At 41.6% G+C, this 22,561-nt stretch overlaps 2 protein-coding genes across 3 annotated transcripts in view; both read right to left on the reverse strand.

The window, feature by feature from the left end:
• Positions 1-1,996: 1,996 nt before the first annotated feature.
• TM2D3 (TM2 domain containing 3) lies at positions 1,997-15,115 on the reverse strand. Its single transcript, XM_003986879.4, has 5 exons — positions 14,886-15,115; positions 12,620-12,777; positions 7,065-7,239; positions 4,960-5,035; positions 1,997-2,561 (listed from the first exon to the last, which is right to left on the reverse strand). The coding sequence occupies exons 1-5, from the start codon at positions 14,974-14,976 to the stop codon at positions 2,396-2,398; spliced, it is 666 nt and encodes a 221-aa protein (XP_003986928.1). The 5' UTR covers positions 14,977-15,115; the 3' UTR covers positions 1,997-2,395.
• A 1,999-nt stretch (positions 15,116-17,114) lies between these two features.
• TARS3 (threonyl-tRNA synthetase 3) overlaps positions 17,115-22,561 on the reverse strand; it is a 62,875-nt gene continuing 57,428 nt past the window's right edge. For both annotated transcript variants that reach the window (XM_045058901.1, XM_011282731.4), the window contains 3 exons: positions 20,282-20,354; positions 19,189-19,303; positions 17,115-17,920 (listed from right to left, as the gene is read on the reverse strand). In XM_045058901.1, coding sequence (XP_044914836.1) covers positions 17,772-17,920; positions 19,189-19,303; positions 20,282-20,354 — 337 coding nt within the window. In that variant the 3' untranslated portion in view covers positions 17,115-17,771. The remainder of the gene's footprint in view (positions 17,921-19,188; positions 19,304-20,281; positions 20,355-22,561) is intronic.

Here is a 22,561-nt window from a genome sequence, read left to right on the forward strand (position 1 = left end):
AAGGGAGAGATTCTTAAGACGAGGTAGCAACATATGGCATGCTGCAGTGATAAATTCTAGATTTCCAGAGAACCCTCAATAGAGGATGAGGACCGACAGGGTCTCCACCCATGTAAAGGTTCCTTAATAGTTCCTTGACAGAGCTCACAGCACACAGGACTACAGCCTGAAGGTCAGATCCAAATGACCTTTTTGCTGCTAGCAGAGGCCCATGGAATTTTCTAGAGATCACACCCACCCTCTGTGGTATCCTTTGAAATTTTATTAGTTTTTTTTGTTTTTCATGGGCCACATGAGTTCATCATTCATAAATTTGTTTAAACTGTATTTGGAAATCTCATTTTCCTGCTAGTTGTATATCTCAGAGGCCCTCGGCTCCACCGAATCCTGGGTAGGAGGCATCCCAGATTTACTTATATTTTTTAGGTCCCAAAGTATCCTCTTGTCAAGGTTTCTTAGGACTTTAGAACAATTTCATTTGTATGTCTCCTTTCGTGGATTCTGCAGCTTTCAGTTTTCATCTTTCAGACACTGGAACTTCATAATTTAACTCAGGCCCCAGATGGTCAACTGTCAAAGCAGCTGCTGCCTACTTTCTCCATGAGCACGGTGCACAGCCAGCCACTCCTGGTAGTTCCCTGGCTCCTCATGTGGTCGCTCAACAGGGAAATGCCAGAGAGTCTCTTCCGCATAGAGTTACTCTGGAGGAGACTCGGGGAATTTTTTGTAATAGGACTAATATATTAGTCCCTCTTTTCTTTTTTAAGTTTATCTATTTTTTGAGAGGGAGGGAGGGAGGGAGGGAGGGGAGGGAGGGAGAGACAGAGAGTGAGTGGGGAAGGGGCAGAGAGACAGGGAGAGAGGATCCCAAGTAGGCTTTGTAGTGTCAGCGCACAGCCCAACTTGGGGCTTGAACTCATGAACTGTGAGATCATAACTTGAGCCGAAATCAAGAGTCCACACTTAACTGGGCCACCCGGGTGCCCCAGGGGAAATTTTTAATAGTTAGCAAAGGGGCTGTTTCCTTATAGGGACAGAACCTCTACTAAAGAAATACTGGCTCAACCAAGAGTCTCATATATCCATGACAGATAAGAAAGTGGGTTTCGCCAGAAAAGAAAGGTCCATGCAAACTGCGCTAATTCCATCTGGAAGCACTGCACCAAGCTCTGTGGTCCTAGGAAAGAAGAAGTTAACATCTGCTGTTTTTGGAAACATAATGGAAATGCGCCACCTAGTGACCACAGATGGAACCGCTACTTTTCAAAAAAAAAAAACACCAAAAACAAAAAACCCACCTTGGCTGAAGATTCTGAGCTTCCAAAGAAGCCCATTCTTAACTGGCAGGTTATCACACCAAAGTGATTCAATACCCCTGTATTTTATAGGTAAACTATAATTAATAATCTTGTGAAGAAAATGTTTTTTTTTTCCTCATGAGATTTATGGAGACATTCTGAAAAATATTTTATAGCTTCTAGATCAGATAGGCTGGTTATCTATCTTCTAGCTATTAACATAAATGTTTAAAAAGTAATACTCAGATACTCAAGTTTGAAAGGAAAAAATGCTAAGAATTTTTTAATGTTTCAAAGGAAACCTTGAATAAAATGCATTTGCAATAACTTTTTCTTTCCACTAAAGGGTCTACAAACAGATTTATAAAGACTCAAAAACACTTTTTAACACTTCCACTGTGTCAATAAACCAGCCAATTATGAATATATCTGTTGAAATGGAGTAAGGCTCTGGAAAAGAAACATTTTACCTCAACAACAGTTGTTATGACTACTTAAGATTGTATCTTAATACAGAAAACAGTTCTACATGCTTCTTAAAGTAACTTGTAATTATTTTAATTTTTTTGGTGCTCTTGCAAATACGTGACTAACAAAATTCAAACCATAGCAACTACAGGTAAGAGTTCTGTGGTTTACTTCAAGCATCTGTATATAAAGAACCAAACTACATAGATAGACACTGCAAAACTTATAGGTGAAGTTTAGGTTAGACAACTTTATTAGCTAAAGAACAAAAACATGTTCCACTTTCTGCAATCACAGCTGAAAATGCTTTTCAAGGAGATCCAAGGATGTATGGACTTAAACAATCTGAAATTAAAGTCATAGAAATTCAGTAGATTCTCAAACTGCATTTGTTCTAGTTTAAGTCAGTTTAAATTTTTTCATAGAAAAAAACAGATTTCAGGCAAGTAAAAACAAATTCCAGATAAACATGGTTCGGTGTTTTTTTTTTTTATTATTTTACCTTTATCAAGGCAGGCAAAGTACAGATGCTGTACATTAAAAACATACAAATACATTACTCACAGCACATCAACTCCTACAGGCAAAGAGACTGGGAAGCACTGCTCCTCTGAAGCTCGGAGCCGCAGCTAAATGTACAAGGAGCCATCTGCTGGTCCCACGTAGCCAACGCCAATCAGCAAGACGTCTATCAGCGTCCATATCCCCAGGCCGCCGAAGCTGAAGAGCTTGCCAAGGCCTTCCCGCCACTGACCCAGGTAGAAACGGTCAGCGCCAAACCCCCCGAGGGTGATGCTGCAACAGCAAAGAGGAAGGGGGTCCATCAGCCATACCCCCCAGGGTAGCTCAAAAATGGCACAGAGTCGCACTTGTAAAAGGGCCTCAAATGATCACAACCCCTGAGGAGAACACAAACATACAACGTCAAATAATCATGGGCCAGAAGACTGTTTTAATGTCAAAAGTAGGGGCGCCTGGGTGGCTCAGTCGGTTAAACATCTGACAGCAGCTCACTAAGGTCATGATCTCGTGGTCCAGGAGTTCGAGCCCCACGTTGGGCTCTATGCTGACAGCTCAGAGCCTGAAGCCTGCTTTGGATTCTGTATCTCCCTCTCTCTCTGCCCCTCCCTCCCTCCCTGCTTGCGGGTGCACGTGCACTCTCTCTCTCAAAATAATAAACATTAAAAGAATTTTTAAAAAAGCCCAAAAGTAAAAATATTTTTAGCTATACTGAATCTGAAGTTCATCTTCTGAAGAAAAGTAATCCGTCTCATTGCTTTTTCATCTAGAAAATGGCATATCCAGAACAAAGCAGGGAGCCAGTCCAACAGGAAGTACACGGACAGAGTCAGGAGGTGGTGTCGTCATGAAGCAGCCCAACACCTCCTGACTGTCCCAGATCAAGTCGCCTGAGCTCTGTCACTCATCTCCAAGCAATGAGTGTCGAGAATAAGTGACTTCAAGGTTCCTCCAAATTCTAAGATCTAATGCTATTCAGACAACTTCTCGTTGTACTTCTTTTAAATGTTTCATTATGGAAAATTTCAAGCCATGTAAGAGTAAGAAGAGAAGAGAGCAGTACCCATGACCCAGCTCCAACAATTCTCAGCATGTGGTCAACCCTGTTTCACCCGTACTCCCACCCCCCCAACCCCCCCCCACCCCCCCGCATTGGAGTACTTTGAGGTAAACCCTGGACATTCTCCCATTCAGGGAATATTCTGAAAGAAATGATGCTGAGCTCTGAGCAGAAAACTATTCTTACATTTTAAAAGTCAAGCTGTTAAATGTACCATGGTAATTTAAGATGTTAACAATCTTGGGGCAACCAGTTGAGAGGGGGACAGGAACAATCACTGTAACTTTTCTGGAAGTCTGAAGTCATTCCAAAATAAAACATTTACTTAAACAAAAAGTCAGTTGTTAGTTTTCATTTGAACCACTGCTGACAAAGACCCTGGCCAGTTAACAAATCTCGTTTTTGTTGTATCTAATTTTCTATTTTGGACTTTTACTTTCCAGCTGTGACTTCCTGCCAGGCAGGATCTGGTCTCTCCTCAGCCCAAACCCTAAAGCAGTGGTTCTCACAAAGCAAGGGGCTTTGCTAAGGGGCAACTTAGCAGTATCTAGAGACACAGGAGTGCTACTGGCATCTAGTAGGTGGAGTTCAGAGATGCTAACCACCCTACTGTGCACAGGACGGTGCCACAACAAAGAATTATGTGGCCCAAAAGTCAACAGTGATGAGGGTCAGAAACCTAGCCCACATCACACAGGCCACAGGGTCTCAAACTTTAATGCTAAACCTTCAACTGTAGGTGCCCCGACTTTTAATTAGTGAATTATTTAACCAGCATCCCAGCTGCCTTCCCACTGAGGGAAAGAATTGGTACAATTTTTTTCCCCCAAAGCTGTTGAAAAGTTTAACAAATTCAAGCACATTTTAATGTTAAAATTGTAAGTCCGTGCTTATCTCTGGATGGTGGAATTACAGGTGATTTTTAGTGTTTTATTTGGTCATTTTCAATTTTTCCAGTTTTACTAAAAACCGAGTACTGGGTAGGTATCAGTTTTTATAATAAAGGAGGAAATTACTAAAAATTAACGCTACGATCGGGGCGCCTGGGTGGCGCAGTCGGTTAAGCGTCCGATTTCAGCCAGGTCACGATCTCGCGATCCGTGAGTTTGAGCCCCGCGTCAGGCTCTGGGCTGATGGCTCAGAGCCTGGAGCCTGTTTCTGATTCTGTGTCTCCCTCTCTCTCTGCCCCTCCCCTGTTCATGCTCTGTCTCTCTCTGTCCCAAAAATAAATAAACGTTGAAAAAAAAAAAATTAACGCTACGAATCATAAACCTATCCATCCGAAATAGCATATAGCATTTTTGCTGAATCACAATACATTCAGGATGGGGAAACCATGACTGGTTCTAATAATCTATAATAATGATTCGGTAAGTCATCTCAAAAAGTGTGCAGGCATCCTGGGAGAAAGGCTAACATCCTGCCATTAAATTCCATAAAGGGACTGGTCTGATCATCTCACTAACCCCGTGCAGCTTCATTTCCTAGGCCTAGCCAACAAATGTGAAAGAATCTGAGTGAAGGAGGAACTCGGCTGAGTTCAACGTATGGAAGATTCCACTGATCCCAATGGAACCCAAATGGCACCCTCAACTTACCAGTAGCCACGCTTACCTCAGAGCCAGAGCAGTAGACCACTTATAACCTCCAGTCCAGTTGCAGTATAGCATTTTTGGAAAAGTACGGTTACCTTAAAAAAAGGGAAAATACTCCACATTAGAAACATGGGTAAACAAATACTCTTACACAGAGACTAATGGCCTTGTAATGTGAAACCTAAAAATCAACTCTTTATGGTAATTAAAGTTTGCCACGGTCAATGGTAGAAAGAAAGTCCTTACCATCTCTAAGCATACATTTAATATTTAATCAGAGAAGGAAGGATTACAGTTTGAAGTATGTGAAACGCCCTACCAGCTATCAAGGCTTCAGCGAAGTTTAGGGTCAGACAGTGTGGTACTGAAACAGACAAATCAAGCAATGGGAAAAGGAGAGAGCCCAGTGTCCCCGCCCCCCTCCCCGACACACACACACACACACACACACACACACACACACACACACACACACTCTCTCTCTCTCTCTCTCTCTCTCTCTCTCTCTCTCTCTCTCTCTCTCTCTCTCTCTCTTCCTGTGGGAGACAGGGCACACGCAGACTGGCCTGGACACTCAGGAGACAACTGGCTATCCACGTGGGGAGAAAAGTAAACCTGCATCTACTTCACACCACATTCCCAACACCAGTTCCAGGTGGATTACAGACCTATATGTGAAAGGCCAAACTTCCAACTTTCAAAAGAAAATACAGGAAAAAAAAGGGCTAACTATGAAAGGCTAATAACTTCAACTAACTAAAATTTTCAAGTTCTACTAAAAAAAAAGTCAAGTCAAGTTCTATTCAAAAGACACACACACACACACACACACACACACACACACACACACAAAGTGGAAAAACTAAAAATCTGGGAAAGGATTTTAGGAACACCAAAAGGTTATTATCCAAAATATAAAAGAATTTCCAGAAATTTTTAAGAGAAAGACAAAACTTATGAACAGTAAGTACTGGAGAACATGTCGATTAAGAATAGTTATGTACCAGGGCATCTGGCTGGCTCAGTGGGTTAAGCATCTGAGTCTTGATTTCGGCTCAGGTCATGATCTCAAGGTTCATGGGTTCAAGCTGAGCCCCTGTCGGGCTCTGCGCTGACAGCGCAGACTCTGCTTGGGATTCTCTCCCTCTCTCTCTGTCCCTCCTTTGCCCTCTCTCTCAAAATAAATACATAAACTTAAAAAAAAAAAAAAAAAGGAACAGTTATGTACCAATAGTGGGAATGTAAATTGTTAAAACCATTTTGGAAAATAGTACATGCTAGAGAGTATATGCTACACAAACTCATGCACCCCTGCAACCAGGAGAGGATACGTAGAAACACTTTAAAAGCACCACAATCTGTGAGAGCAAAAAACTGTAAATAATCCAAATATACAGGAAAATGGATAAAGTATGATACAATTTCACAGTGGATATTATACAGAAGAAAATAAATAGATAAAACACATAGATGAATCTTAGAGACATGATGCTGAGAGGAAAAAAGAAAGTACAAGAAGATCATAAACAGACTATTATTTTACAAAAGTCTAAAACATGCATCATTGAATAATATATCACACTATATTTTGTTATATACAAGTGACAGAACTATACAAAATGTAAAGCAAAGGAAGTGGGATGATGATGAAAAGAAAATTCACCAGGGCGGTCACCTCTTGAGAGAAGGTAGGGCACTGGGTGCAGGAAAAGCACTCAGGTAGTTTCAGTGGCATCAGACTGTTTTAGTTGTTAATTTGGGTGAAACGCTATTACTATACATCAGGCTTTATACCTTACACATTTTTTTCTTGTTTGTTCAAATATTACATTTTAAAAGATAAGAGAATTACAAGTTTTCTAGGTTTTTTTTAGATCATTGAGTTTATTTTCTTATTTTTCAGTTGACATATGATGCTGTATCAGTAATTCAACAACGATCTGTTAAGCTGTTCTCACCACAAGCGTAGCTACCGTCTGTCGCCACTGAGTTTATTAGTGAGGCTTGGCGTAACTAATAAATGTTTCTGATTAGACAACTGAATTGTCTAATTGCTAATTAAAGTTCCACATGCAAGCTTAAAGGAAAGTTTAATGCTCACAAACTTCGCTGAACCCCACTTACCCAAGCAGTGAATGTGGTCCCGCACCGTGCAGTTGGCAGTGTAGCGTTGCCGAGGACAGGACACGGTCATGCAGCTGGTGGAGTTGGAACACTCATAATCGGTTTCTGGAAGCTGCCAGCAAAACCTGCAAGTCATGTTGATGACGAAGTTCTTTTGGGATTTGAAGTCTTGATCCTAGATGCCCAAGGACGTAGAATGAATCAATCATCATATAGCAGTTAATATGCCAATAAAAATACAAGGCACAAAGCTTCTAAAAGACTTCTCCTCCTGGTAGAAAGTGCAGAAAAACAGGTACAAACCAATATGTGTGCAAAACAAATGTATATGGTACGATCCTATAGTCATGAAAATATACACCCCAAAATATATACCTAAGGGAAAAAAATCTACATAAAGTTACATCAAAATAACAACAGTCATTCCAGGATGGTAAGATTATTTTACCACTTTCACTTGTATAATTTTTCATAATGAGCATGTGTACTTTTGTAATACAACAAAAAGGGGGGGTGTATTTTATCAAGCCAGAGTCACAGAGAGCTGGAAGGATGGATGAGTACATCTGTTCAAGGTCACTGAGCTGCAAGTGATGTGTAGAACCCATGTTCCCCAACTCCAGTCCGATGCTCCCAGGAGTACAACACAGATTGGCTACCGAGTCTCAAATCAAGTCTCAAATCTCCACTATGGCCCAGTACCACAGGGCTGTTACCACTGCTCACATCTCTACTGGGTAAGCACTCAACTCAGAACCACACTCAACAAAGGTTCACTGTTGGTGCTAAGCTTTTAAGACCAGAGGGTTTTTCACTTTGATTTTAAAAAAATCTTTATTTTGTTTTCTGCTTGTAAGAGTAGGACATGCACTATGTGTGTTGCACATTTAGAACTTACAAGAAAAAACCTGTAACCTCCCCAGAGTGAACCACTTTTAATCTTTCCTTATTTCTTCTGGTAATATAGATTTATGTAAGTGCAATTATACTGAAATCATTTCGTATCCTTTTCCCCCCACTTGACATTACACTGCAATATATAATTTCCAAAATCATTTTTAAATGGTCAATCACCTCTGGAGGTATCAATTTATTAATTTTTTTCATCAACGCAAAACTGCTTTTGTGAATAGCATCCAAAACTGGGTAAGGCACCACTTGACTTAGGCAATATTGTTTTATGTATCTAGTGATACAGTGATAACACATGCTTATCAACTGTTATTTATATTTATTTATTTTTAATGCTATTTTTGACAGAGAGTGAGCAGGGGAGGGGCAGAGAGAGAGGGAGCCCACAGAATCCAAAGCAGGCTCTAGCCTCTGGACTGTCAGCACAGAGCCTGATGCGGGGCTCGAATTCTCGAACCCTGAGACCATGATCTGAACCAAAGTCAGACGCCTAACTAACTGAGCCACCCAGGTGCCCCTTGTTATCAATTGTTTTTTAAAAACTAGACAATACATGGGGGTGCTTGGGTGGCTCAGTTGGTTAGGCGTCTGACTTCAGCTCAGGTCATGATCTCACAGTTCGTGAGTTTGAGCCCCGTGTTGGCCTCTGTGCTGATAGCTCGGAGCCTGGAGCCTGCTTCAGATTCTGTGTCTCCCTCTCTCTCTGTTCCTCCCCCACTCACGCTCTCTCTCTCTCAAAAATAAATAAAGATTAAAAAAAGAATTAAAAAAAATCCCAACAACTAGGCAATACATGTGGTACAAACTCCCAGACAGGACAGCAGCGAGGAGGAAGCTGGTCCAGCCCAGCCATCAGCAGCCACTGCCTTCTCCAGCAGCAAGTGCTGCTTAGCCTCTGGCCTTCCAAGGAATCTATTCTACGCATGAGCATGTTTATGTCACATATATTTCTTTATTTTTTAAATTTAAGTTTCCACTGATATTTACTTTTCACTTAATTCTGTAGCTATCAGTAAATAGCTCAAGATCTGCTTCATTCTTTTTAGCAGCTGCTATTTATTTCATTTCATAGTGAGTCATAAACAGTTCTCTCTTGGACATTTAGCTTGTTTTAAATCTTCCGTCTAGGTGAACAATGCAGCTAAGAATATCCTCAGGCATATTTATTTGTAACCACGTACAGTATCTGTGAGATAAATTTCTAGATAGGGAACTGCGGCCACAAGTTCTATATATCTGTATGTTTCATACATATGACAAGTGCCTACATAAGAGGCTGGCCATCTGCCTACCCACTAACAAGACAGGAGTGTCCCTGGCATCCTCACGAACTCACACTGTTGCTAAGATTTATTACTTTCTTGCCAACCTGGTAAGTTTAAAAACACATGCATTTTTATTGCTTTAATTACAAGGAAAATTAAATAGTTTTTTTCGTGTGTTGAAAGCCCATTTACCTTTCCTTTCCTATGAACCATCTACTTATGTCCTAATACCATTTTTCTATAGGACTGTCATCTCTCATTTGCTTTTAGGAAATCTTTTTTTTTTTTTTTTTTTTTTTATGTTTATTTTGAGAGAGAGAGCATGTAGGGGAGGAGCAGAGAGAGAGAGAGAGAGAGAGGAGAGAGGATCCCAAGCAGGCTCCACACTGTCAGCACTGAGCCCTGATGCAGGGCTCGAACTCAAGAAACTGAGATCATGACCTAAACTGAAATCAAGAGTCAGAAGCTTAACCAACTTGAGCCATCCAGGCGTCCCTGGAAATGTTTAATGCGTTATTTGTCACCCATGTTAGAAATGGTTTTTTTACTTAGTTTGTCATTGATCTTTTGCCTTTATGCTTTTTTAGGTCATTTTTAGTAGTCAAATGTATCAATTTGTTCTTTTACGGCTTCTAAATTTTACTTCATACTTAGGAAACTATTCCTTTTGAGATGATAACAAAACAATCTCAAGCTTTCTCTGCTACCTCGTGGTTTCCTTTCATCACTTTAAATCCCTGATCTTTCTGAAGTTTATTTTTAACAAAAATAGGGATTCCACTTTTTTCCACACAGTGACCCAGGCATCCCAGCACCGACTGCACCCGCCTGCTCCTCAGGAAAGAACGGACCCCTTCAAAAGCTGATCTACAGGAAAAGTTATCTGTTACCTTTCCCTCTGTGAAACAGCTGTCATTACTAAGAATCCAGAGCCCATCAGAAGGAATTATACTGCTTCAGATACACTGGCAGACTGATCACTTCTCCAAGTGATACAAAACTGCATTTCTGACAAGCACATTTCCAGCTGACCTCAACTGGCTTGACGGTTGCCATTACAACTGGAACAGGAGGGGTTGGCAGGAGTTGCTGGATTTTTACATTCATTTCTATAAAAGAATCCGGATGAGATTCCCTTAGTCTGGGAGTCCCTAGTCAGTATGCATGGAGAAGGACTAGAAGAGTTAATTTTTTTTCCATTAAGTTCAAAATAAGAGGGGGCAGGAGGCACCTGAGTGCACGCACATGCCAGTGAGAGAAAACAAGGATTTGCAGGTGAAGGTCGTGGATTATTTCTTTCTGAAACAGTAACTCAGTTACCAAGAAGGGACCCTACAGATCTTCATTAACAAACAAGTTAAAAACACATGACTTGTCATGGACAGCCTGGTGACAGCAGTCCTAAGACTCATGTCTCCAGGTAGTCAATTTGTGTATTTTACCACTCTCTAGTTTTCAGAACAGACCAAAAAACTCCCTTGGCGGCAGACTTCAAATTCTACACCTGACAACCAGGCAGCTGCAATTTTATAGGACTCACTATTATTGGCTAATAGAGGAGGCAGGTGATGTGAATTCACCTGGAGAACAAGAGAAAAAAAATCCCACCCAGCCCTGGTGAGGGCTGTACCAGGCACCATGACCAAGGAGTTCCGAAACTTCCCTAAGCTTTATAATTTCTCTACCTTTGTTATTTTTTGTTATCTGCTGCCATTTTCTACTAAATGAAACCGTTTGTTTTTGGAACATCTAAAGAAGAAAGAAACTGAGAAGTATGTCTTACTCTGTAACCAGTTTTCGGAGATGAAAGTCAAAGCAGCTGAGGCAAACAACAAAGGAGGCTAATTCTGGACAAGTTCCCCTTCTTCAGTCTTTCCATTTTTCAGTAAGTAGCTACTATCTGTCAGACCCATGAGACATAAGTTTTTTTGTACTTTTAATATTTGATTAGAGTTGTCACACAATGTTACATTAGTGTCCAGTGGAGATAAAAATCTTTAAAGCCTTCAAATAAAGAAGTTTAGCCAGACTGCATTTAAGACACAGTAACAAAGACTAATAATTCAAGGGCAGTCATCAAGACCATCTGACTCAATTTTCAAGTGTGCTGATACAGTATACAAAATGGTAACGTGTTTATAAAAAAACAAATTCAGACAACGACAGCGTAAAATCTCATTTCCCCTATGAAGTGAAGCCTTTCTCACTCCCTTTCTGATACTAGACTTCATCAGGAAAATTACAGAAAGAGTCTAGGGGTGGAAGGAACTTTCCAATCTAGGCCTCCACAGATTAAGTTCCAAACAACGGAGTGGGAAGGAACCCTGCTCAAGCGACAAAAATGCTAGAACTGCCAGGTCAAAAGAGATCTGCAAAAGAGGACATAGTATGGAATCCGTTCCTTCCTTCTCAACAAGTTCCCAAAAGCAGGGTTCCATGGACACATGTTAGAAAAAGCTGTTCTGGGCCCATCCGCTCATTCATCTTATTTAACAAGAAACAGATCAATAAATACTGCAGCGAGTTACGGCAGGGTCAAGAGTAAAACACTACTTCATTATTCGTTTTTACTCTTCATCTCACCCAGACACAAGGACTGTTGCCCCAAACAAGGGAGTGTGCAATAATTTACCTGGTCCAGTTGTTAAAACTGCAGACACCAGAGTCTCCCTAACCTACTCACATTCAGCGGGTCTGGGGCTGTCTCCAGGAATGATTGTAACGGCAGCCGAAGTCAGGTAGCTCAGAAGCAGGTACCCCTAGAGAACTCTATGGAACACCAACTAGGAGAGCCTTTCTAGGCTCCTTCCTCTCTCTGTCAAAACGTCAGGAGACAGGATATAGGTGTGATGACTGTAACAGGGTCACTTCTAATAGGCCTTTTCTATTTCTGGCTTTCTCTAAGAAGTCTGATAACTGCTCCAATTTAATCTGTCAAAGAATTCCCATCTGGGGGCACCTGGGTGGCTCAGTCGGTTAAGCACCCGACTTCAGCTCAGGTCATGATCTCGCGGTTCGTGAGTTTGAGCCCCACATCAGGCTCTGTGCTGACAGCTTGGAGCCTGGCGCCTGCTTCGGATTCTGTGTCTCCCTCTCTCTGTCTGCCCCTCCCCCACTCATGTTTGCTTTCTGTCAAAAATAAATAAATAAATATTAAAAAAAAATTTGTTTTTAACTGCCATCTGAACCCTGGCAACCAAACCTTCCGTGGCAATGAAAGATTCAGTCTTCTGATCAAGTTGTCTTTGTTCCTAAAATATTACTTGTAGAATGCAGAGCACCTTCTTTCAGGATTTCCCCTACAGTCACGTCTACACTGTACTTATAACTTGAGGTTTACAATGAGTTCATTTAAAAGAATTAAGTTGCAGTACTTACAACACAGGTAACGGAAGGTTTGACTGTGCAGTCAAAAGTGACAGGCTTCCCATAGACACAGGAGTAATTTGTCCTGCATTCTACACAGTCTGCAGGAAGTCTGCTACACAAACCATTACTTGGACACTTCATCACATAAGGTGGGATATCAGTACTTTCTGTGAAAAGTAAGAGAGAAGCTCATTTTCATATAATATTGATCAGAATCCCAGGAGAATACAGTTTCCTAAGGTTAAGGGACACGGTTGCTAGCAATGAACTACTGGGCTGGAATGGAAAATGCACAGAGTTGGGAGTCGGAGACACCTGCAATTCAACCAAGGTTCTGCCACCAAGCTGTGTGACCTGACGCAACAACAGTTCAACAGCTAAGTAAAAAGGATTTAATTACTGCCCCCGCAAATGGGCATGAAAAGCAAAGGTGTTTATGAACATATAATGTATACACAAAGTTAGGTGTAAGTAAGGGCTTTAGAAAAAGCTACTCTAACAAGATGAACAATTAAAAGTTTAGCAATGGCAAAGTTTGTTCAAGATCACAGAGGGAGTGACAAAATTGGAACCACAATCCAAACCCATTTCTAATCCAATATTCTTTTCACCTGAATTCACGAATTTGGTAATTACACCACTGACCCTTTAAGCGAATCAATCAGTACAATAACGGTACCAACTTTGGAAAATGTTCTCGGTCGTTATTCCACATTGGTACTTCAATAAGCCATAATTTGCAGGTAATAAGGAAATTTAAGTTTCAGATTACAAAGTTGAACATAGCCCTCTATATTAGTAACTGGTTCACTGGGTTGCAATTTTTCCCCCAGCCAACCTTGCTGGGAGTAAAATATATTTATCAATTAAGAGAGGATCAAATTGCAAGTATTCTTGGGGAGGAAGAGAGGCTTTCAAAAACATCCAAAAGAATAAAAAAAATTTTGTGCTCTATAATTTTAGATTCAAGAATGCTGCTGTCTTGTCGTGATCTTTACATCCAAATAAGAATCAGTAAAACACCTCTGCCAGTTTCAATTCATTGAAATAATGGAACTGTAAAAGGATGACCTATAGAGACAAAGGTTCTGTTAAGCAAAACACACTAATACTCATTTAAAACTGGTCCCACTTAAAGTCACTGAATTATGTGGGCAATTCTACAAATATCATTTTTCGTTTCTTTTATTCGATTATTTTTGGGGCTGGGAATTGGAAACTTAGAAATCACAAAGCCAAAATGACTTTAGAGGGCCAGGCTAACCTCACCACCCTAAAGACAAGGAAAGTGAATCCTGAAGGGTAAACAATTTGCTCAAACTCCCAGTAGTTCAACCAAGCAGACTGAGACTCCAAGTCTTAGTCCCTCTGATCCTTCCATTTCACACAGCCTTGGGAGGAACCTTTAATGTCCAACATCAGGAACGGGGTATAAGAAGAAAAAGAAATTTTCTGAAGGGAAAGAAGCATTGGTTGAAGATGATCTTGATGAACGAGGTGGCAAAATAATAGAGAGATAGAAATGAGGAATGTGGAACTGGAAAAAGAGATGTGGCTGGAATGTCAAAAGGAATTGCAATATCAAGACAGTCAACAGAATACATCTGGGTAGCTGTCTTTAGTTCACATAACCTAAAATACAATAAAAAGTTAAAAAAATGGAAAGTGATTTTTATCTTAAAAAGAGGAAGAAATAAACCACTAGATATAAATATACACATTTACTAGAATAGAAAATATCTAGTACCTGCTGCCCTGGGAACTACTGTGAAAGTACGTGTTGGGCCCGGATCCTTTATTGACTGAGCCAGCGGCTGCGACTGCTCTAAATTTAAGGATCCTACAATTAGAGAAACATGTTATCCTGGGATATGAAAACCTTGGTTTGTGTGCTTAAGACGCAAGGTCCACACCAGGCCCGTAACTGCTCAGAAAAACTCACAGCTTGACGACCCAGAAAACTAAACAAAGAAACGCCAAATAGGGTCGACACCTATTTAGATCAATAGGCAACTAGGGAACAAAGCGTTGGTGTCGGGCTCCAGGTCCGCTTCCCCGGCCAACACCCGAGCCCTCGGTCTCCTGCTCGAGGGCTCCCTGGCCCAGCTCGGCGCCTCCGGGGTCCCGGAGCGGAGTGGGCGGCCAGGACCCTCCAGAGCTACAGCGATCAGCCTCCGCCCTTCGCCCTCCGCCCACGGGCCTAGCGCGGACACCTCCCGCCGCTCCCGGGGTACCATTCAGCCGGACCCCGCGTGGACCCCGCCCTTTAACTCACCCCCGCCCGACAAGATGTAGAACTGGGAGAGGAACAACAGCACGCGACAGAGGCGGAGCAGGACCCCCAGCGGGACGCCCGCCGCCACCATGTCGCCGGTGCGCGCGCACTTCCGGGCCGCGAGGCGGGACTGGGCAGAGGGGCGGGGCGTCGGCGCGTGCGCCGTAGGGGCGTGTGCGAGCGCGGCCTCGGAGAGCCCAAGGCGCAGGCGCGCGGCGGGCGTTGCGTAGGTTCGGCTGGGCCCGGCAGCTGGCTTCTGGCCGGTGCGCGTGGACTTTCGTGTCCCGAGGCGGACTGGGCAGAGGGTTCCCGGGGCTGGGGTGGAGGTGGGGTAAGGTCGCGACGCCTAGAGGTTGTTTGCTTCCCTAGGGTCCCCCATGCCCGCTGGACGAGGCGCTCGCTTCGCCTTCCTTGGCTAGCGACTGGCGAACGTCACCCGGGACCGAAATTCACACCTGAAGTTGCTGCAATCAGAGGCGGGCAAATTTGGGAAATTGGCCACCATTTATATGGGCTGGCTGTGAGGTTGAAAACTGCTTTGTGCTCGGTACTCTGCGAATGTTTTGATGACCCGTTTGATTTCATACTGAAAAGGTACTTATTGACAGATGAAGAAACTGTGGCACAAACCCAGTTGGGGAAGTGACCCCCAGGGTGTGACAGGCAGCCCCAAAAGGACCCCCATTCCCTGTGTTGCCGACCTGATCAGTGACCAGCTAGCATCTCTCTCTGGTCAGCTGTTGGTTTCATCACTAGCCAACTCCTTACTTAAAGACATACATTACTTCCAGAAAGTTCCTCAGAGCCTGGGAGAGGACAGTAAGTATACCTGTCAAGTATTCAGGTCCAGAAGCACTGGGACAAGAACCCTGGGATGTGAAAGGAGGGTCCAAAGCATGAGCCCCTCCCTGGTGAAGGCCAGCCTTGGGGAGGGGAGCTGCACCCCAGGACTCTGGCTCCCTGCGTGCTCATAAGGCAGACTGTACCTATTTTTGTCACAGCATTCTTTGTCCTGTGTTGCTGACCTGCGTTCCCCTTTTCCACCCACCTGGCACGAGATTCTTTTGGGGGCCTTCTGACTCCCCATTGCCTCACTAGCCAGTTTGGATGAATGAAAAGAGTATATTGAATGGTGGCTGGCACACAATAAGACCTTAATAAATATTAACCTAAAAATTATATCACACAATGTGCACACCTTTTAGCATTATACAGTTTTGATATAAAATGCAGTTTTGTTTATTAACTGTTCAGGATGCTAAATAATAAATGTGTTGAGAAGAGAGAGCATGTCTTCAATTTATTTTGAATTGCACAGCACCTAGCCAAATAAGCACCCAGTAAATACTTCTTGATTGGTAGCTAAATTCTCTATTGGCATAAAGCTATTTCAATCCTGTTCTGAGCAGTAAGGTATTCCTCTCAGTTGAAAGCAAAACTCTATTTACATTGTGAAACTGACTAAAGGGAACTGTATTTAAGATGGAGTCAGGAGGCCAGAAGGGCCAGCTCTTATGCCCTACCACTCCTAATGGACTACACACCCAACTGCAAGACAGGCACCTTGCATTCCCAACAGGAAGAACCTATACTTTGCTACCCCAGCAAGAGGAAGATTTTCTCTTTGCTGCAACAGCCCCGCCAATGAGAAGCAGTCACAACTCACTAAAGAAAAGCCACTACAGTTGAAGCTCCCAGTTTACTCCAATGGACTTTTTGATTATAGCCGTCCTTCCCAATTCCGCCTCCCACCTTTGCTCTATAAAAAAAAACAGCCCTCTCTCCTGTGTATGGTTTTGCCATAGCTAACCTGTCCCAAATTATAATTATCTGCTATTCCTGAAAGAATCCATTTCTGCTGATAAAATAGCTGACAGTTTTGGGGCACCTGGATGACTCAGTCAGTTAAGCGTCCGACTTGGGCTCAGGTCATGATCTCGCACTCCGTTGAGTTCGAGCCCCGCCTCAGGCTCTGTGCTGACAGCTCAGAGCCTGGAGCCCACTTTGGATTCTGTGTCCCTCCCCCCACTGCTTGCACTCTGTCTCTCTCTCTCTCTCAAAAATAAATAAACGTTAAAAAAAACTTATAAAAAATAACTGACAGTTTTATTTTTAAGGTTAACCGAATGTGTTAATCAGTAATACGTCATCTCATCAAAAAAGCAATTTAACTCTAGGGGAGCTGCTTACTTATGAGCCAATGGCTGAAATACTGGAAACACTGTGTGCTGCATTTTATATATGAATTTATTTTTTCTACAGATGAATAAGGCTCGATTGTCAATTAGAAGCATTCAAACAGCAACTCTTAACGTATACTGCAAACAACAGTAGATTCCACAACACTGAATTTGAGGTTCAGAGTCCTTGGTCAGTAATCCAGTATTTAGTACTAGCTTCTTGTTTTGAGGTTGTTGGTTAGTTAAGTGATGATTCCAATTTTGGAGATAAAGTTTCAGTGTGAACTTTAGTAAGACAACCATAAAAATACCTGAGGTGTAATGTTACTAGAAAATAAGATTTTCCCTTATATTTAAAAAAGCTTTGCAGATTTTTATTTGAAGCCTATTGTTTAAAAACCCAGTCTCAGCAATAATATCTCATAATCTTCATATCCCAGTATTTCCCCTCTTTCAATGAATAATATTTTCCCATTTAAGTCTTTCAAGGCATTTAGGAAATTAAGAATTTCCCAAGCTTGTCCTCTTACTAGCTTCAGAGACATTAAAGAATTAAACTTTTAATATCAGCTACTCATTCATTGTCTCCTTTCTCACTGAGCCTATCAGTGGGTCAGAAGTTCTCAGAAGTACTAAAGATAATTAAGAAAAATGCATTTTTAGGGTTCAAAACAAGGTTACATGGAAGCAAGAACAAGGAAGAATTTCAAAACTCTTCCTCAGCATTTAGTGTACGTGATTTCTTGAGAGTCTTCAATTTATCAATGGCAGAAGTTACAGAAATCTCTCCATGAATTTTGTTGTCTCTTGTTCGAACATTTACAGCATTATTCGTCTTTTCCTTTTCTCCAACCACTGTGGAAAAGAAAGGGAAATAAACCTATTTTAAATAAATGATATAATAAATATTAAGTCAACAGTCACATGACACATCTTATTGAGTTCTTCAGTATTAATCACTAATTACCAGTCTAATGACCATGAGGTCATCGTCTGATAGTAAACCCTTCAAAGAGGAATGACTTCTAATCCCTTCTCCTTACTGTCCACTTGCAAGGACATATATTGTGGTCTTAGGGTACAAATCAGAACAGGGAGATCTTACAGACCCCCTGACTCCATATGGCATCTGGGGAGGCACCAGACCCATGCCCAACCAGACAACCAGAATTTTCAGAAATGTAGGTAAAAAGAGTTTCTCTCTAGTGCCCCTTAGTGGGATGATGCCAGAATCTGCTGGCATGTTTCTTGTCATGTAGAAGGAAGAAATAGGTCACCAGTTAAGGGGAATAAAGTAGATATTCAAGAAAAACATAAAGAACCAGAGCAAAGTAGGGGCCAGAAATGAAGAGATTTAGTTGACCAGCTTGCTCCAATTACTCTTCTAATGGTTTGGCTATTTAATTCTACCTTCCATGTCATGAGATACTTCATTACACTTCCAAATAAATTCTGTCTTTGTCTAAGTCATTGTGAGAGTTCTGTCACCAGAAGGAGCCTGACTGAAACATCACAATACCTACTACACAAATACTTTCAATGACAAATGGCTGATAGGACAACACTATGTGTATTTACTTTACCTTCTACAGAATCTTTCAACTTAACTGGAGATAACAGTATCATGCCTGGAGGAATATGGTATCAGTTTCTCTTGATTTCTGACTCATTTTAAAGTCAAAATTTTAGATGCTCATCCAAGTACTCATATGCCTTCAGGACACTTTTTCACTTAAATTCTTTTCTTTTGATCATCTTAAATTTGGACTCTCTCCCACTCATTAGTTTAATCCCAAATATTTGTAATAAATCAGAAAAGCAAAGGAGAATATTTGAGGCCTGTCATATGGCTGACACACAAAGAGCGTAATTCTACTGATGCAATCATTTTCACATTTTGTTGTTGTTGTTGTTGGTTTGCGATATTAACTACTGCTAGTAATACTAACAACTAACTAAGAACACCATGGACTGTTCTTGGTGCATACATAACAATCAAATTGTCTTAATCACATAGTTATACCATACTCATGTAGTTATACTATATTCACATAGTTATACATTTTGTTTTTTAGAATTAGAGTGAAAAAACAAGCATTTGATAAAATTTAAACTTAAGTTACCCAAAATGAAATTATACTGAGCCAGCTGCGCATTTCGTATTTTCTTATTTAGTGTACAACTATGATCTAAGTCAATGTCGGCCATGAATCCTTCTTCAAAAAATGCATTGGATACCTACAAGAAAATGAAACACTTTCATTATTACAATATTTGTGGTAGCCAGCCTCCGAGAGGACCCACAGGATCCTCACCTTTTGCATTCACACCTTGCGTCACCTCCTCCACCTTGTACCAGGTTGCTCGATGTGACCACAGAGAAGGGCAGAAGTGAGGGTGTGTCACTTTGGAGATTAAAAGACTTCAGCTCCCACATCTTTAACATCACTCCCTCTGGGGAAACCAGCTGCCATGTTGGGAGGACATTCAGGAAACCTTTGGAAAAGCCCATGTGGTGAGGAACTGAAGCCTCCAACAATGATGTGATTGAGCCACAAGGCTGCAGCCCTGGCTGGCTGACAGCACCACTGGCATCCTTGTGAGGGGCACTGAGCCAGAATCGCCCAGTGAAGCTGCTCCCAGGTTCTGACTCTCAGAAACTATGAGATAATAAATGTTGTCTCAGGCTGCTAAGGTTTGGAGTTAACTGTTATGTGGCAATAGATAACATAAGTATCTTCTTTAACAGAGCCATGTGGAAAAGAATAATTTAAGTATGAGAGATGTATTGAAATCTCAATTTCTTGGGGTGCCTGGGTGGCTTGGTTAAGCATCTGACTCTTGATTTCAGCTCAGATCATGATCTCATGATCATGAGATTGAGCCCCAAGTCAGGATCTGCGCTGGGCATGTAGCCCGCTTAAGATTCTCTCTTCCTCTGCCCCTCCCCCCACCCCACGTGCTCACCCTCTGTCTCTCTCAAAAACACAAAAATAAAAATAAAATCCCAATCTCAAGAACATTAAGAAATAAAATAGTTTTAATCCAGCTACACAGACATGATTCAGATGTTACTTTCAATTACTGAAAATGTGGGTGGTTAAAGTAATGTATTAGTTATGCAGTATTTTAAGGTATGAATAATATTCCAAGTCAATAACCTTCACAGACTACATGCCGAGATTATTATGTACTTTATATTGTCTCTGATTTTACCTGAAGTGCATAGTTTTCACAAGTTGGCCCCACAGGGATGACCATTACCTGACGAGGAGATAGCCAGAAAGGCCTGAAAAATATATAAAATATATATTTTCAAAATCTAATGATGATCATCTATTATGTGATTTAAAAAATAACCAAAGATATTTTTTATAAGTAAGACTTCACGAGAGAGCAGATTCAGTAGAGTGGTATGGAAGTAAACTAAACCATACAGAGAGCTAAAAAGGAACAGCGTAGACAAGAGGAGAAGCTAGGGATTATGGTAGGACAGGGAGGGAAGAACAGGGCAGCAGCTGGGAGGAAGGACTAACCATCACTTATTGTACCACTGGGCAACTGCACTCCCAGGCCCTCACCCAAGAGAAATGGAAACATGTTCACCCAGAAAACTTCCCACTAATGTTCATGGCAATTTTGCTTAGAATAGCACCAAACTGGAAACACTCCAAATTTCTTTCAGTGGATGAATGGTCACATGGGTGCCTCCACACCATGGAACACTACCAGCAATAAAAGGGGACCAACCACTGATACTTGAAACAAGTTGGATGGATCTCAAGGGAACTCCAGTGCATGAATAAAGCCAACCCCACATGTTTGCACATTGTATGATTCCATTTATGTAACATTCTTGGAATGACAAAATCATGGAGATTTTGGAGAACAGATGAGTGGCTGTCACAGGATGATGAAGGGGGTGGGGGAGAAGGTATGGAACAATAAATTGGTAGCACAAAGAATCCTCATAAATAACAGAATTGTCTTATATCTTGACTGATGCTGGGTACCTGATAAAATTTTATAGAACTAAACATACACATACACACAAATGCACATCAACTGGGAAGACCTAAATAACTAAATAAGGCTGGTGGACTGCATCAAAGTCAATTTCCTGGTCATGATACTGTACAGTTTTGTAAGATGTTACCATTGGGGAAACTGGGGAAAGGGTATGCTGGACCTTTCTTATTACTTCTTACCACTACCTATAAATCTATAATGATCTCAGAGTGAAATAAAAAATGTATATTATACATATATGTGTATGTGTATGTGTACATATATATATACACACACATATATATACATATATATACACACGTATATACGTGTGTGTGTGTGTGTGTGTGTGTGTATATATATATATGTATATAGGAAGTTGGGTATAAGTATTGTTTTTTTTTTAAATTTTTTTTAACATTTATTTATTTTTGAGACAGGGAGAGACAGCATGAACGGGGGAGGGTCAGAAAGAGAGGGAGACACAGAATCTGAAACAGGCTCCAGGCTCTGAGCTGTCAGCACAGAGCCTGACGCGGGGCTCGAACTCGCGGACGGCGAGATCATGACCTGAGCCGAAGTCAGATGCTTAACCGACTGAGCCACCCAGGCGCCCCTAAGTATTGTTTATTGTGGGAAATATTTCTTCATCAGTATTTTGTTTGAAGGTGAAAGTAAATGCAGTGGGGACTATTAGCTGGTGGCACTTTATGAACATACACATTTATATATTTATTCTTAAATTACAAAAGCAAAGTAACATCTGTGATAAAGCAATAATACATATGATAAAACACAGAAAGACAGCTCTGTCCCCACCCCGTCCCCAGGGGAGCCACATTTTAACCATTTCTATTGTGAGATCTTGGGGAGGTTTTCACTGCAACTCTGGCACGTGTCTTGAACTCTTGACTGATGAGCTGAAGAGCCTGTGCCCTGAGTCTGGGCAATGCAGGACAGCACACTGAGTGCATGGCACCATCTCCTGATTCCACTAGTTCTTTTCACCACCACTACCTGAGAGCAAGACACCACCATCTCCCACCTACATTAAAACTATTTAAAACAATCAACTGGAAAGAAATATCGACATGTTAACTCATACTTAGGTAGCGTGCATACTCATATCTATGTTTTTGGCTTATCTGTAACTTCAACAGCTTGGACACCCCATGATACCTGAGTACATTTCTCTAAGGTCACAAATAAAACCTCAGGGATATACACAGACTCTGGCTTCCCAGGACCTTTGGATGAGCCCTCTGCTTGGAGAATTTCCCACCTTGTATTGCCTGCTCAGAAATTTGCTTTCCCAGCTTCCCTAGACATGTTAGAGTCCAGGCCTGTGACCTGGCATGTGCAGGCATGGCATGTTGATTTGGGACAGAGTGGCACATGGAGGGAGGTACTATAGGGAATCAGTTCTGGCAAGGGTGATGCAGAGACATGGAGCTTTGGGAGGGACCTGAGGCAGTGACACCAGCAGTA

Source organism: Felis catus, chromosome B3, assembly GCF_018350175.1.
Source record: "Felis catus isolate Fca126 chromosome B3, F.catus_Fca126_mat1.0, whole genome shotgun sequence".
NCBI lineage: Eukaryota > Metazoa > Chordata > Mammalia > Carnivora > Felidae > Felis > Felis catus.